The sequence below is a fragment of the Lissotriton helveticus genome, chromosome 9 (assembly GCF_964261635.1).
Source record: "Lissotriton helveticus chromosome 9, aLisHel1.1, whole genome shotgun sequence".
In the NCBI taxonomy this organism is placed as follows: Eukaryota; Metazoa; Chordata; class Amphibia; order Caudata; family Salamandridae; genus Lissotriton; species Lissotriton helveticus.
In genome coordinates, this window is record NC_136070.1 from 1,282,106,671 (window position 1) to 1,282,122,676 (window position 16,006).

Sequence of the window (16,006 nt, forward strand, 5' to 3'; positions counted from 1 at the left end):
AGGAAAGGAGCAGTTGAGGGGAGAAGAGTGCAGATAGAGGGAAGAGTGGTGCATGAAGAAGCAAGAGAGGTGCAGAAAGAACCAGCAGGGGTGCAGAAAGAACCAATGGGGTGCAGAAAGAACCAGCAGGGGTGCAGAAAGAACCAACGGGGTGCAGAAAGAACCAACGGGGTGCAGAAAGAACAAAGGGGGTGCAGAAAGAAGCAACAGGGGCACAGAAAGAGGTAACAGGGGCACAGAAAGAGGTAACAAGGGTGCAGTAAAAGGCAACAGAGGTAAGACGGATGTAGAAAGAAGCAAGGGGGATGTAGAAAGAAGCAAAGGGGAATGCAGATGAACGCAGAAAGAGGCAAGAGAGGTGAAGAAAGAGAAAGAAAGGAACAGGAAGGGTAAGCAAGGAGCAGGAAGAGGGGCGCAGGAAGAAAAAGCGGAGGCCACTGGAAGTTGGGGGTCTCTCCCTTGCAAGTGCAGTCTGTGGATGTGCTGAGTCACGGCAGGCGCCCCAATATCTGACTTTAACTTTAAAGTGCGCGGATGCTGAGTGGTACCTAAAGCTCTGGGGGGACACCGGGGAAGTCCTTGGTTCATGGACAGGTGTGAAGGCCTCGTGCCCTCCACGGTGAGAAGGCCTCGTGCCCTCCACCGTGTGAAGGGCTCGTGCCCTCCACCGTGTGAAGGCCTCGTGCCCTCCACCGTGTGAAGGCCTCGTGCCCTCCACGGTGAGAAGGCCTCGTGCCCTCCACCGTGTGAAGGGCTCGTGCCCTCCACCGTGTGAAGGCCTCGTGCCCTCCACCGTGTGAAGGCCTCGTGCCCTCCACGGTGAGAAGGCCTCGTGCCCTCCACCGTGTGAAGGCCTCATGCCCTCCACGGTGAGAAGGCCTCGTGCCCTCCACCGTGTGAAGGCCTCGTGCCCTCCACGGTGAGAAGGCCTCGTGCCCTCCACCGTGTGAAGGCCTCGTGCCCTCCACCGTGTGAAGGCCTCGTGCCCTCCACCGTGTGAAGGCCTCGTGCCCTCCACCGTGAGAAGGCCTCGTGCCCTCCACCGTGTGAAGGCCTCATGCCCTCCACGGTGAGAAGGCCTCGTGCCCTCCACCGTGTGAAGGCCTCGTGCCCTCCACCGTGTGAAGGCCTCGTGCCCTCCACCGTGTGGAGGCCTCGTGCCCTCCACCGTGTGAAGGCCTCATGCCCTCCACGGTGAGAAGGCCTCGTGCCCTCCACGTGAGAAGGCCTCGTGCCCTCCACGGTGTGAAGGCCTCGTGCCCTCCACCGTGTGAAGGCCTTGTGCCCTCCACGGTGTGAAGGCCTCGTGCCCTCCACCGTGTGAAGGCCTTGTGCCCTCCACCGTGTGAAGGCCTCGTGCCCTCCACGGTGAGAAGGCCTCGTGCCCTCCACCGTGTGAAGGCCTCGTGCCCTCCACCGTGTGAAGGCCTCGTGCCCTCCACCGTGTGAAGGCCTCGTGCCCTCCACCGTGAGAAGGCCTCGTGCCCTCCACCGTGTGAAGGCCTCATGCCCTCCACGGTGAGAAGGCCTCGTGCCCTCCACCGTGTGAAGGCCTCGTGCCCTCCACCGTGTGAAGGCCTCGTGCCCTCCACCGTGTGGAGGCCTCGTGCCCTCCACCGTGTGAAGGCCTCATGCCCTCCACGGTGAGAAGGCCTCGTGCCCTCCACGTGAGAAGGCCTCGTGCCCTCCACGGTGTGAAGGCCTCGTGCCCTCCACCGTGTGAAGGCCTCGTGCCCTCCACCGTGTGAAGGCCTCGTGCCCTCCACCGTGTGAAGGCCTCGTGCCCTCCACCGTGTGAAGGCCTCGTGCCCTCCACCGTGAGAAGGCCTCGTGCCCTCCACGGTGTGAAGGCCTCGTGCCCTCCACCGTGTGAAGGCCTCGTGCCCTCCACACCTCACATCCCTCAGGGAAGACTCAAGTGTACAAAGACAAGTGTCCTGTTTAGAAGACGAGGTCCCAGGGGTCACCTCTAGTGATGACCAGAGACATGGCCGCACTTCACAATCCAGGGGTCGCCCTGGGCACCCCCGGATCCGCGCCTCTAGGGCGGACGCGGAGCTCTCGGCCCAGGGAGTCCCACAGATTGTAAAACGCGCTCGCCTGGAGGCGCATCCAGGCGGGGCATCTGTTTGTGATTACAGATGTGCATGGCCGCATCTGCAGAGCTGGGCGCCCAGAGGAGGCCTGTCTGTGACTGTGTGCGCACCCAAGGCAGATACAACACTCCTGCCAGATAGGGAGCCGGAGACACAGGACATGTTTACAGGGCGCACAGATAACTGTCCCCAGAGTTGTTTACAGGGCGCACAGATAACTGTCCCCGAGAGATGCGGCCACTTCTAGCCTGTTTATCGAGGCTCTATGTACACAAGGCGCTTCCACTAACCGCTGCTGCTTTCCTTGCTCGCTTAGTCAGATTGTTGCCCCACAAGGGCAGATTTACATAGTTTACCCCAGAGACTGTCTCTTAGACGTCCTTCAGAATGGCTGCGACCTTCTTTTTTCTGGGGGGGGGGGTTAGGCACGGTAAAATAAAATGCAAATCAGCACTTGTTTTGTATAACCCCTTCTAATGCTTCTTAAATTTCTCTCCCGCAGGAAAACCAAGACGGCCCGTCGAGCGAGGGGATTTTTGTGTCCAAAATAGTCGAGAGCGGGGCCGCTGCCAAGGAGGGGGGGCTGCAGACGCACGACCGCATCATTGAGGTAGGTGGGCTGCCAAGGAGGGGGGGCTGCAGACCCACGACCGCATCATTGAGGTAGGTGGGCTGTCAAGGAGGGGGGGCTGCTTATTGAGGTAGGTGGGCTGTCAAGGAGGGGGGGCTGCTTATTGAGGTAGGTGGGCTGCCAAGGAGGGGGGGCTGCAGATTCATTGAGGTAGGTGGGCGCCAGCTCAGATCCACGCGCCAAGAGGCGGAGCAAGATTGAGCTGAGGGGTTGGAGGCCTCAAAGTGGGCTCCGTCCCCCATATCTGTGCATCAAGTCTCGCCTCAGCAGTCTGAGAGCTTAGGACATGGTTCCAAATTCAGACCATGTGGTTCGGGATAACTCTGATGCTCAGGAGGGAACGGGCCCCTGAGCCGAGCCGCCACTGAGCGCAGAAGTCAACACGTTTCAACCACAGTGTGCATCTTGGCTGCTTGTGGTGGTTTCTAAAGCCCTTTCTTTTATCTTGTTATCTTGGTTTTGGGTCTCGTCATTGCCCTGAAGATTATTCTTAAAACCTTGATGGCTTAGACTTGTGGTTGATGATCCGAACAGCTGGGTGACGAGCACACTTGTTGGTTTCTGATGTTACTCTGCGCATTGCTGACCTGTGGAAGGACATCGTGACCAAGGGGCAGGGAAGATGCGATGTGCATTGCAGGAAACACTTGTGTAGGTTTTATTGAACCAGTTTATTGATATATTTGACAAGATAACCATGTTGTAGAAGATTGATATTTGCCTTTCCCAACTGAGTTTTTTTTTTTTTAAGATAAAGTTTTATTAAGTGTCACTTAATCTTTTCAAAATGATGTTGCCTATTGCAAAACCCTACCTTCGCCCTGGCTGTTTGTGTTTGTTTCTGATGAGACTTCGGGTTTCCTTGCCTTAGAGGAGCTGTGTTCGCAGTTGTGCACTGGTTAGGACAGAGTTGACTGGGTTCAGGCCCTGGGCACCTTGGGCAGGTGAATGATGGTCGCTGCTTTTTCATGACGTCACTCGGCAGAGACATGTGGGGTGGCGTGTCTCCTCAACATGATGTCACCGGGTGTCCTGGCCCTACAACCAAGAGGTGTGGAGTCAGGGGGCCCGGGAGTCAGGGGGCCCGGCTGCACCATGAGGCAAAGCCATTGGGCTAAAACTGGAGAAAAGTGTCCAGGGTAAGAAAACCCACATTTCTTGAAAATTAAATAAAAATCAAGTTTGCCTGCAGCATATATTGGTTTAAAAGTAATCATTTCCAAACTAACTGTGTTTTCAGTTCTGTGTATCCCTGTTAAAGCAAAGAGTGAATTATGAATGCAGAGGCAAAGGCCTTCTGGGAAATGTTTGGTGGAAGCCGGAGGAACCGGCGCGCGCACCCACCTGCCCTTATTTGAACAATTCCCTCTTTTTGGTTTTGTTTTTAGGTCTCGCCTGTCGATGCGCATGCGCATCGAGCAAGGCGAGAGTATTGGGACTTATCCGCTCTTTATCCACACTGCAAGGAATCGTGGCGATTCCTTGCAGTGCCCGTGACTTTTAAGCTCAATGCGCATGCGCATTGAGCTTAAAAGCGCGTGCACGTCCGTCTTTGTTTACCCGCTCCGCCCCCTCCCCTTCCCGCCGTCTCGCATTTCCCCTGTCGCACTTCTCCTCCCCCCTCCCCTCTCTTCCCTCCGTCTTGTTTATTGTACCCGCTCCGCTCCGCCCCCTCCCCTTCCCGCCGTCTCGCATTTCCCCTGTCGCACTTCTCCTCCCCCCTCCCCTCTCTTCCCTCCGTCTTGTTTATTGTACCCGCTCCGCCCCCTCCCCTTCCCGCCGTGTCGCATTTCTCCTCCCCCCTCCCCTCTCTTCCCTCCGTCTTGTATTTTAGAGCTGCTGCTTGCACTTTTAAGACCTTTAAAATGCTTCCAGGTCACAGCTAAATTGCATCATGCCTCAGCTTGCATTGTAACTTTCCAGTTGCGCTATCTGTCCCCGTTTTCTTTGCTCCTTCCCGTTATCCGTGTTCACTTTGCTACGGCCCTCTCCCCTTGGTAGTTTGTGTTGCCTTTCCAGACCCCCACCGCCCGTTGTCCCCGTTCAATTTCTTCCCGCACCCTCCTGTTTGTGTTTTTACCCCAGTACCCCTCTACCCCTCGCATTTTCCATGTTGTCTTTACTCCCGCCCATCTGGTTACCTCACAGCGCTCGAAGTTACCTCGTAGCGCGATTTTTGTGTAATACGAGTGCGTCTGATAAAAGTAGCCCCTCTGCAATATCACGTTTATGTTGTTTTTTGGACGGAACAAAATATTGTGTAGGTATGCGTGTGTATTTGAAGATACGTATATGACCATTTGTAACTGCGCTTTTATCTTTCTGCTTTTGAACGCACTGATGCTTACAGTTACATCGCTGTTTTTCCGTCTGTTACTGGCATTTCTTGTTGTTTATTTTACCTGCCGTGTCTCCGATCCTTTCGCTTGAGGAGAAAATAACGCTAATATACAATTGCGGCACAGTACACGTGAGCCTCGCCGAGCTCAAGCGCCCCAATGCTGACAATCAATGCATCACTTCACTCGAAATGGCAGAGCAAACACCCGCCCCCCAGCACGCACCACCAAAAGGAATGCTGTGACCCCCAACGGAGCACCACAATGGCAATTACCTCGTACAAACAACAGCCGCCAACACACAACTCTGAACGTAAACCCGAACAACACGCATGTGCCATCACCAGGCTATCAAATCCACCCGTCATAAGTCAACCAGCAAAGGCCAGAGCACACTGACAAAAGAGAAGGCGGCTGCTCCAGACTGGGACGAGTCTGCACAAAATGCTCCAATGTCCGACATCCCATACAGAACCGCACCACCGTCAGCTCAGCCGAGCTGGTCGAAAAGGGCGAGCTGGTCCACAGAGCCCCACGACAGCGATGCAGCCGCCTGGCTCCATGGAATTAAATGGCCAGCAGGACTGCAGTGCACTAGCACACGACAAATGCTCTTAGACTGTCGTGTCTCCGATCCTTTCGCTTGAGGAGAAAATAACGCTAATATACAATTGCGTAGAATGGTTTGGTTTTTCATTTTTACTCACAGGTTTACTTTACTGGTGGCACTGCCTTTATAAGAGGCCTGCTAAATACTGCTGCTGCTCCAAGAACAGTGCCCGCCTCCACGTCGTGCTGAACTCTGGCGGAAATGACTCTTGCGGTGCGTGTGCCGGGGCGTGGTCACGTGGAATTTAATTTGGAAAAAAAAGGTTACGCAGGCTGTTGTAGACTGCCCCTACCCCCCACAGGACCAAATGCAGTTATTTACTTTGTATGACGCCACATGTAGTGAGTTTGGAAGCGTCCTGCTTAATGTGAGTTCAAGTTGGCAGACTAGTATAGTGTAGACCCGGCCCAAACTGAGTTTTAAAATGACGTTCGGAAGCCCCCCCACCTTTCACTTCTGAAAGATATTGAGTCATTTGACACACAAAAATACTGACTGGAGCACAGAAGTGTGTTTTCACAACAAAGAACAGACGTTAATTGTTACAGCACTGTAGTTTTGCAGCAAAATTGAGTTTGCGATGCACTCGCTATTTTGGAGAGTTGCACTACAAAAGCAGAAAAGCTATGTTAGTGCAGAAACTGTAGCTGTAAAATTAGCTTGTTGTTCACCCCACTCACCCACACTGTACTAGAAACAATTCCTCATTAAAACATGAACTCCAACAAGCAATGTGGCGGCAGAAGGCAAGGCAAGGTGTGGACTACAAGATTACTGGCATGGCAGGCACAAATGATGCGTAGGTCTTTGAGTCTTTGCACATACATACCTAGAAGATCACCTCACACTCACTCACCCTCACCCTCTCTCACCCTCTACCCTCACTCACCCTCAATAGCTCACTCACCCTCACCCTCTCTCACCCTCTACCCTCACTCACCCTCAATCCCTCACTCACCCTCACCCACCCTCACCCTCACCCTCACTCACCCTCACCCTCACTCACCCTCACTCTCACCCTCACTCACCCTCTACCCTCACTCACCCTCACCCACCCTCACTCACCCTCACCCTCACTCACCCTCACCCTCACTCACCCTCACCCTCACTCACCCTCTACCCCCACTCACCCTCAATACCTCACCCTCACTCACCCTCACCCACCCTCACCCTCACTCACCCTCACCCTCACTCACCCTCACTCACCCTCAATCCCTCACTCACCCTCACCCACCCTCACCCTCACTCACCCTCACCCTCACCCTCACTCACCCTCACCCTCACTCACCCTCACTCACCCTCTACCCTCACTCACCCTCAATACCTCACCCTCACTCACCCTCACCCTCACTCACCCTCACTCACCCTCACCCACCCTCACCCTCACTCACCCTCACCCTCACTCACCCTCACTCACCCTCACCCTCACTCACCCTCACTCACCCTCACCCTCACTCACCCTCACCCTCAACCCCTCACCCTCACACAGTGCAATAGGTCTCGGAGCATTTGAGTTAGAGCTTTTAGAAATGTTTATAGCTTTTTTTTTTAATTCTTTAGCATTGGCTACAGGAAACAAAAATGCTAAAGATTTACAAAAAAACCCATAAACAATTCTAAAAGCACTAACTCTAATGCTGCGAGACCTATTGCATTTCCAATGCTTGTTCTGTTTTGCTCTTCTCTTGTTTACCCCAAACTTTCATGCGTGTCTTAAAACAGAGCGTTTTAATCGAATTACCCCAACAATGCTTGAATTAAAGTGACTTTTCCTATGTTTACATCAGGGTGGGAGGGGCGCGCCGTGCTAGGTCGAGCCGTGAGCTGGTGGGAAAGTGAAGAATTGTACAATTTATACTTGAGAACAACAGATGAAGAACGGAAACAATAAACTGACGCTCTGATGGTTTGAACAGAGACTTAATTGTTTGCAGAATGCGTGACTTTAAAGATGCTTGCAATGTTTGCGCCCCCCCCCCACCCCACTCGCCTGCTTTTTCCACACAGTTGTATGAATCACACCCAAGTCTACTGTTTCCAGATGTTTTACAGATTTCTTGGAAAATCCACTTTATGAAGCCAGCACTTTGTGCTGAGGGCGAGTCCTTGCGGGACAGAATAGGAATGAAAGTGTCTGTGGTGAACCTTCCTGCACAACGACCCAAAAACTTTTATTTTTAATTTAGCACGCAAGTGACGCACTGAACCATTCATCCATGTATTGCAATATTTACTGTATTTAAGATGATTATAAGGGGCAACAATTCATCCGTTTGAATCATTTGGAAATCTATCTTTATGTCTTGTGTTCTCGAGGCTTCACGTGGTCAGATTTTGTCCAATACGAACTACCTGAGCAGACGCTACCTGGATATAGGACCACGCGCTTGGGTGTTTGTGGGCATGCGTATTGCCTCTTTCACTTGCCAATTGTTGTTCCAGTCGTGTTTCTCTTGGGTTTGTGCTTTCAGATGACATAACCAGCTGTTGGTGGTTAATGAGCGCATGTGACTTACGTTTTGTGTGAAAGTTTCCTTCTGAATGTGAGCAATGCCAGAGTAATTCATTAAAGTCCTTGGTGGACTTTCTTTAATTTGAAGATTAAATAAAGTGATCTTTTTAGCATGAATTAACAACTAGGCATAATGAGTAAACTGGAGAAAAGAAATTAGCAAAGGGGTTGGATTTTCAGAGAACCTTTAATTTAATAAACACAACTGAGCTTCTCTTGTGCATGTATTGGATGCAAATTGCCAATATTGCTGCATTTTACTTCCAACTGATGAATCATTTACAGATTTTGAAAGAAAAATTGAGAATTTCCAACGTTTTAACCTTTTTAATTTCATGTGTTAATTTATAGGTTTTTGCTTGCATCGCGTGCTGTAAAAGATCACAATTGTTTTTCAAGTCGCTTTATTCTGGAACAAGGGCCCAATTCACGAGAAGCAACATTATTCATAAAAAAGCGCCTCCGTTGAAATAAATCGGTCTATGTATTTATTTTAAGGGGTGGATTCCTGAGCTGCCAAACTGTACTATAAGTTAGACTCAAGATTATATATCAACACATTCCGACATTTTTGTCAGATTTTTTTTATTGAATAATATTTTGCACAACAGGAAACAACACAGTTACTTAAGGCTAGCGTGTATCCCGAAATTGCTACAGTATTCCTCGTACACAAGTTTATTTTAAATATGCACAACACATTAGGGGAATATATTGATATTGCAATGCAGTGGGTATATAACAATTCTGACTGAAGTCATATAAAAAAGAACCGGTTCTCAGAGCCCCATGTTCACTGAGTGACCATGTAAAAGCTAGGAATAGAGTGTATATGCATTAATTAGATCAATAATCAATTGAGAGCGGTCTATAAGCATAATAAAAATGCAAACGACAAAAAAGCAGTTCAAGGTACATAAAGGGCCTTCATCAAGTTTACCACAGAGGGAGTAAGAAGATCTGGTATGAGTAATACATCGATTCCATGAGGTGGACAGTCATCGGGACAGGATAGCGCTGGAGATCGCGTCCCAGATTCACGGGGTGAGATTTCCACAGGTACAAGTCCAGCCTGTTCCGTAGAGAGCTCTTACTTTCTCCGTGTGGGATTGTTTGAGCGAGCATTGTCCGCGCTTCGCAGGTATCATACCCACGTCCACCATGTTTATAGATATGTATTTGGGTTTTCCCAGTTGTACAAGATATTTTTAACCCCCATTAGTATGAACACATCGATTAATAATAGTTCCTAGAGACTCAGGTATGGTTGGGGCTAACCAGGAGTTAGTTCTCAAGTGCTGGGTTGGGAACTATCCTAAAATGAAACACCTTCTCTGTATATTCTTGGATTCTCTTCCAAATGGGGAAAACCTTAGGATACTCAACCTTTATAAGCGGAGGGTCTCCCCTCCCAGATCCACCAAGCCATCATGGGTGTCAGTCAGTACAGATCACCGTCTGAAGTCTGGACAGTGTACGGAAAGACCCGTGTCAGATCTAGAATGTCGGGCATCTTAGGCGACAAAGACAAATTTCAAATTTGTTGCCATATTTTTGCATTCATAAGTGTTCCCTCAGTAGCAGGCACGTGCACTTCCAGTTTGTTTGGGGTTTTGTCAACCAGGATAAACGGGGTCGTTGCTACTGCTAGCCATCGGGGGCGTTGCTGGCCATCTATAGACTACGGCGACGAAACGTCCCTCTCTACAGAAGGACCTAGTCATGTAGTTCCAGTTGGGCAAAGAGTCAAAGATACGTTCAATGTCTAACATTATATTAAATTCAATGTTTCGAGTGTTACATTTGTCCTGACAAGTAATGAATTGTAAACACTCTTTTGTTACATTAACACATCAACGGAGTGGGGAATCTTGAGTTGGGCCTCTTGTCTTCGTCGTTCAATGAGTTTCGGCGCTAAAGGTCTATCCCGCTCTAGCGGTTTAGAGGATCTTTGTGGTGGACATTGGTTGGGTCTGAAACACCTTATGCACTTGCCCAAGTGGCACCTTGACAAGTGGGCAGAGGTGTGAGCTGAGGGTAAGGCCAGTCCCGTTGAAGTGCTTGTAGTCCAGCGCTGCTTCGCCGCGGCACGCGGGGACGCAGGAGGGTGGCCGTGCCGGAAGGGTCTGCTCAGTTGAATTTGTTGAAAGCCATGGTTTGCAAACAGAGAAAGGTCAGGCTTTAAGCTACCTTTTGAGTTCAGCTCCACCGTTTAGCCCCACTGGTCCCTGTGATCTTCTTGACCACTCAGTCTTCTGATGAAGTCAGTGTTGTCCAGTCCTTCAGACGGGAGTTTAGACAGCAGAGGCCAGCGTGACGCTATGATGACATCACCAGCCCCTTCCACAAACATTCGTCCTTTCTATATTAAAATCCCTGCTTCACATCATGTCAATATTCACTGGGTGTATTTGTGTGCTCATAAGTTGTGTCATTTCTGAAAAGTGGTGTGTGGGAGAGTTAGAATTTCAGTACATTTCTGCTCGAGCGGAGGGGGCGTCACAGTGTGACCCAGCCCCAGCCCTGCTTGGTGTATGATGGGAAAAGTTGTGTCTTTTGAAATGTAAAGGCTAGCAATGTACATTATTTCTCTAGAAACTGGATTTAATCTTGCAACATCACAAGCAATACAGATCAGTTTTTAATGAAAGAAATGTGATCAAAGTGGGGTAGTTGATGGCCCCCGCCACCGATTTGTTTTGTTAGTATTGAATAGCTCACGATCAAAGATGTCAAAATAAAGTCTTCAAGCTCTTTTTTCGCAGGCAGTCCTGGTTCTTCTCAGACAGTTCTCTCTCAGGCCTCTTTGTCCTCTTTCAGTCCCCTTTCTTCTCAGCCAGTTTTCTTTCTTCTCAGCCAGTTCTCTTTCTTCTCAACCAGTTTTCGTTCTTCTCAACCAGTTTTCTTTTCTTCTCAGCCAGTTCTCTTTATTCGCAACCAGTTTTCGTTCTTCTCAACCAGTTTGCTTTCTTCTCCGCCAGTTCTCTTTCTTCTCAGCCAGTTCTCTTTCTTCTCAACCAGTTTTCTTTCTTCTCAGCCAGTTCTCTTTCTTCTCAAGTTTTCATTCTTCTCAACCAGTTTTCTTTTCTTCTCAGCCAGTTCTCTTTCTTCTCAACCAGTTTTCGTTCTTCTCAACCAGTTTTATTTTCTTCTCAGTCAGTTCACTTTCTTCTCAACCAGTTTTCTTTCTTCTCAGCCAGTTCTCTTTCTTCTCAACTAGTTTTCGTTCTTCTCAACCAGTTTTCTTTTCTTCTCAGCCAGTTCTCTTTCTTCTCAGCCAGTTCTCTTTCAAGCTTCTTTCTTCTCGGCCAGTCCTCTTTCAGGCCTCCCTCTTCTCAGACAAGCCTCTTTCAGACTTCTTTCTTCTCAGCCAGTCCTCTTCCAAGCTTCTTTCTTCTCAGCCAGGTTTCATTAAAGCTTCTTTCTTCTCAGCCAGTTCTCTTTCAGACTTCTTTCTTCTCAGCCAGTCCTCTTTCAAGCTTCTTTCTTCTCAGCCAGTTCTCTTTCAGACTTCTTTCTTCTCAGCCAGTCCTCTTTCAAGCTTCTTTCTTCTCAGCCAGGTCTCTTTCTTCTCCAGACTGGAAGCACCGAGAAGGCCCTCTGTCTCCCACATCAGGCTGAGAAATGTCCCCACCTTTTATGCATCAGATTTCATCAAGGCACACATACCTGATGCAGGACCAGTGTCCGTGAGGCTGCAGCCGAAACACTCCAGCATTTAACAAGTAGCAGGATGAAAATGAGGCATCTGTTCTTCATTTTTAATTATTTGTGTCTTCATGTAGCACGAGCAAGGCCCAAAGCATCAGAGTGACTTTCAATGGCAACAAAACTGAAATTTAAATAACAAAGACAGAAAGGAAGCTGCTCACTGGATAACGGGGAGAATAATAAAATAAAAAGTAATTAAGCAAGGTAAATGAGTTTTGCCTATGCACACTGCACAATCAATGCGCCTGTGAGGCTCCTGGAATACGCCCTTACCGAACTTCCTTCCTTATGCACCTGGCGGTCCTTTTAGACTCCCACCTATATACACGTTTGACTGAGTTCTTGCTGTCAGTCCATGCACACTCTCAGACTTTCCGTGACCCTTTCCTAACCGAGCTGCCTTATGCAACTCCTAGTCTGTGCATCCGTTGCAGCTTCCTTTCATACCATCCATGCACAAGGACGATGCTCAGGTGCCTGTTCAACCAATCCATCAGACCTCCTGCAGCACTGCCATAACCCAGCTTCCTTATGCAGCTGCCAGTTTGTGCATCCTTGATACTTCCGGTGATGCTGTCCGCGCCCGCATGTGACGTCGAGCTGTCGCTCCATGCATATGCTGAGACTTCTCACTAATAGTGTTGTAACCCAGCTTCCTTATGCAGCTGCCGGTGTGTACATCTGATCCTTTCCAGCTTCCTGCCATGCAATCCATGCACAGGGGCGATGCTGAGGTGCCTGTGTTCCACTCTCTCAGACCTCCTATATGACTGCCATAACCCAGCTTCCTTATGCAGCTGCCAGTCTGTGCATCCTTGATACTTCCGGTGATGCTGTCCGCGCCCGCGTGTGACGTCGAGCTGTCGGTCTATGCACACGCTCAGACTTCTCACTAATAGTGTTGTAACCCAGCCTCCTTATGCAGCTGCCGGCCTGTGCACCTTTTCATCCTTCCTCTCAGGCCATGCATGCCTAGCGGCGACGCCGAGCTGGCAGTCTGTGCGCGCTCTGTGCCTTGGTGCAATCCTGTTCTGACCCCGATGCCTTATGCAGGTGCCAGTCAGTGACCCTTTCAGCTTCCGGTGGCACCTTCCCAAGAGCCGCCCCTTTACTTCCGGGGCTCACAGCGCACGGGTGACCTGGTCCCCTCGGTGTCCAGCAATCACCCCAGGTTCGTATAAGTAAAGGCATAAGATCAGCCTCGGTCTATGCGGGGAGAGCGCGGGGTGCAGACACTCACTCAGTGCTCCATGACTGATCATCAAGGCTGCAGGCCCCTCGAGCGCCCCACCCTCGGGGGCTTCTGCTAAGACGCCATTAGAGAGAGTCTTTTTCCTGTTTGCACCATCAGATATCCATTTGAAGTGGGCTGTCTGTGGGTCTGTCTGTCCCCGGGTGTCCTCCACTTCATGCTGCGAGTGGACCTTAAATCAGTGGGATGGCCCTGGACTGACGGCCCTTGATGTGAGACTCTGCCTCCGAGGCAAACTGATCCTTATCGGAACTGTAAGAGGCCTGGGAAGGAAGGGGCAGACAGACGCCTCCAGAGAATCAAGGAAAACAGGCCGGAGCCGGGACCTCTGCCCCCTGGAGGCAGGCACGGGTGGGAACTCCTGCCCCCTGGAGGCAGGCACGGGTGGGAACTCTGCCCCCTGGAGGCAGGCACGGGTGGGGACTCTGCCCCCTGGAGGCAGGCCTGGGTGGGGACTCTGCCCCCTGGAGGAAGGCACGGGTGGGGACTCTGCCCCCTGGAGGCAGGCAAGGGTCGGACCTCTGCCCCCTGGGGGCAGGCACGGGTGGGGACTCTGCCCCCTGGAGGCAGGCCTGGGTGGGGACTCTGCCCCCTGGAGGAAGGCACAGGTGGGGACTCTGCCCCCTGGAGGCAGGCAAGGGTGGGACCTCTGCCCCCTGGGGGCAGGCACGGGTGGGAACTCTGCCCCCTGGAGGCAGGCACGGGTGGGGACTCTGCCCCCTGGAGGCAGGCAGGGTGGGAACTCTGCCCCCTGGAGGCAGGCACGGGTGGGACCTCTACCCCCTGGAGGCAGGCTCGGGTGGGAACTCTGCCCCCTGGAGGCAGGCACGGGTGGGGACTCTGCCCCCTGGAGGCAGGCACGGGTGGGGACTCTGCCCCCTGGAGGCAGGCACGGGTGGGGACTCTGCCCCCTGGGGGCAGGCACGGGTGGGGACTCTGCCCCCTGGAGGCAGGCAAGGGTGGGACCCCTGCCCCCTGGGGGCAGGCACGGGTGGGGACTCTGCCCCCTGGAGGCAGGCACGGGTGGGATCTCTGCCCCCTGGAGGCAGGCACGGGTGGGGACTCTGCCCCCTGGGGGCAGGCACGGGTGGGACCTCTGCCCCCTGGAGGCAGGCTCGGTGGGAACTCTGCCCCCTGGAGGCAGGCACGGGTGGGGACTCTGCCCCCTGGAGGCAGGCAAGGGTGGGACCCCTGCCCCCTGGAGGCAGGCACGGGTGGGGACTCTGCCCCCTGGGCGCAGGCACGGGTGGGGACTCTGCCCCCTGGAGGCAGGCACGGGTGGGGACTCTGCCCCCTGGAGGCAGGCACGGGTGGGGACTCTGCCCCCTGGAGGCAGGCCTGGGTGGGGACTCTGCCCCCTGGAGGAAGGCACAGGTGGGGACTCTGCCCCCTGGAGGCAGGCAAGGGTGGGACCTCTGCCCCCTGGGGGCAGGCACGGGTGGGAACTCTGCCCCCTGGAGGCAGGCACGGGTGGGGACTCTGCCCCCTGGAGGCAGGCACGGGTGGGAACTCTGCCCCCTGGAGGCAGGCACGGGTGGGACCTCTACCCCCTGAAGGCAGGCTCGGGTGGGAACTCTGCCCCCTGGAGGCAGGCACGGGTGGGGACTCTGCCCCCTGGAGGCAGGCATGGGTGGGGACTCTGCCCCCTGGAGGCAGGCACGGGTGGGGACTCTGCCCCCTGGGGGCAGGCACGGGTGGGGACTCTGCCCCCTGGAGGCAGGCAAGGGTGGGACCCCTGCCCCCTGGGGGCAGGCACGGGTGGGGACTCTGCCCCCTGGAGGCAGGCACGGGTGGGACCCCTGCCCCCTGGGGGCAGGCACGGGTGGGGACTCTGCCCCCTGGAGGCAGGCACGGGTGGGATCTCTGCCCCCTGGAGGCAGGCACGGGTGGGGACTCTGCCCCCTGGGGGCAGGCACGGGTGGGACCTCTGCCCCCTGGAGGCAGGCTCGGTGGGAACTCTGCCCCCTGGAGGCAGGCACGGGTGGGGACTCTGCCCCCTGGAGGCAGGCACGGGTGGGGACTCTGCCCCCTGGGGGCAGGCACGGGTGGGGACTCTGCCCCCTGGAGGCAGGCACGGGTGGGAACTCTGCCCCCTGGAGGCAGGCTCGGTGGGAACTCTGCCCCCTGGAGGCAGGCACGGGTGGGGACTCTGCCCCCTGGAGGCAGGCACGGGTGGGAACTCTGCCCCCTGGAGGCAGGCACGGGTGGGGACTCATGCCAGACAAGCACGAGGGCTGAGAGCTGCAGGCCTTGGAGATAGGAAGGAGGGATGGATGTCTCTCAAACTGGTCTGTCCTGGCCTGTGGCACGGGAGCCTGTGGGGACGGAGATCTGAGCTGAAGTGGGGCGCTGGTGGATGGAGCCCCTCTATCGCATAGTCCAAAGCTCCTGTCCGGGGGCTCCCCCTCACCCTGGGGGGCTCAGGGTTCCTCTCTTGTCAGGTCCCTTCTGCTTCGAGGCCTCAGGTCTTTTGTTTGTTGCCTGGAACCTGAAACGTTTCTGTTTTCAAGAAACCTGCAAGAAGAGGGTGGGATCATATACAGAGTAATAACGGGGGGGGGGGGGGGGGGGCTGCCGCATACATGTAATGTTTTCAGAGGGATTGAGGAAGGAAAGTGCAATGTTTTTAAAGATTCAGAAGTGTCTGCAGCCTCCTGGCCTCTGGGCTCTGCACGCTTCCCTTGAATTCAGGGTCACAGTCAGACTGGGATCCTTCGGATGGCCAAAGTGACCTCTCATCCTTCCAAGCACCTCAGGAAATGACGTCCTCTGCCCTTTGACCTCAGATGATGATCCGCTGAACTCTTTCAAGCCGTTTATGAAGTGTTTCGGAGCTCGAGGCCTCTCTTCATCGC

At 53.3% G+C, this 16,006-nt stretch overlaps 1 protein-coding gene across 2 annotated transcripts in view; it reads left to right on the forward strand.

The window, feature by feature from the left end:
- The window catches only part of PDZRN3 (PDZ domain containing ring finger 3), a 605,156-nt gene that overhangs the window by 174,632 nt on the left and 414,518 nt on the right, over positions 1-16,006 (forward strand). For both annotated transcript variants that reach the window (XM_078661873.1, XM_078661874.1), the window contains one exon: positions 2,599-2,706. In XM_078661873.1, coding sequence (XP_078517999.1) covers positions 2,599-2,706 — 108 coding nt within the window. The remainder of the gene's footprint in view (positions 1-2,598; positions 2,707-16,006) is intronic.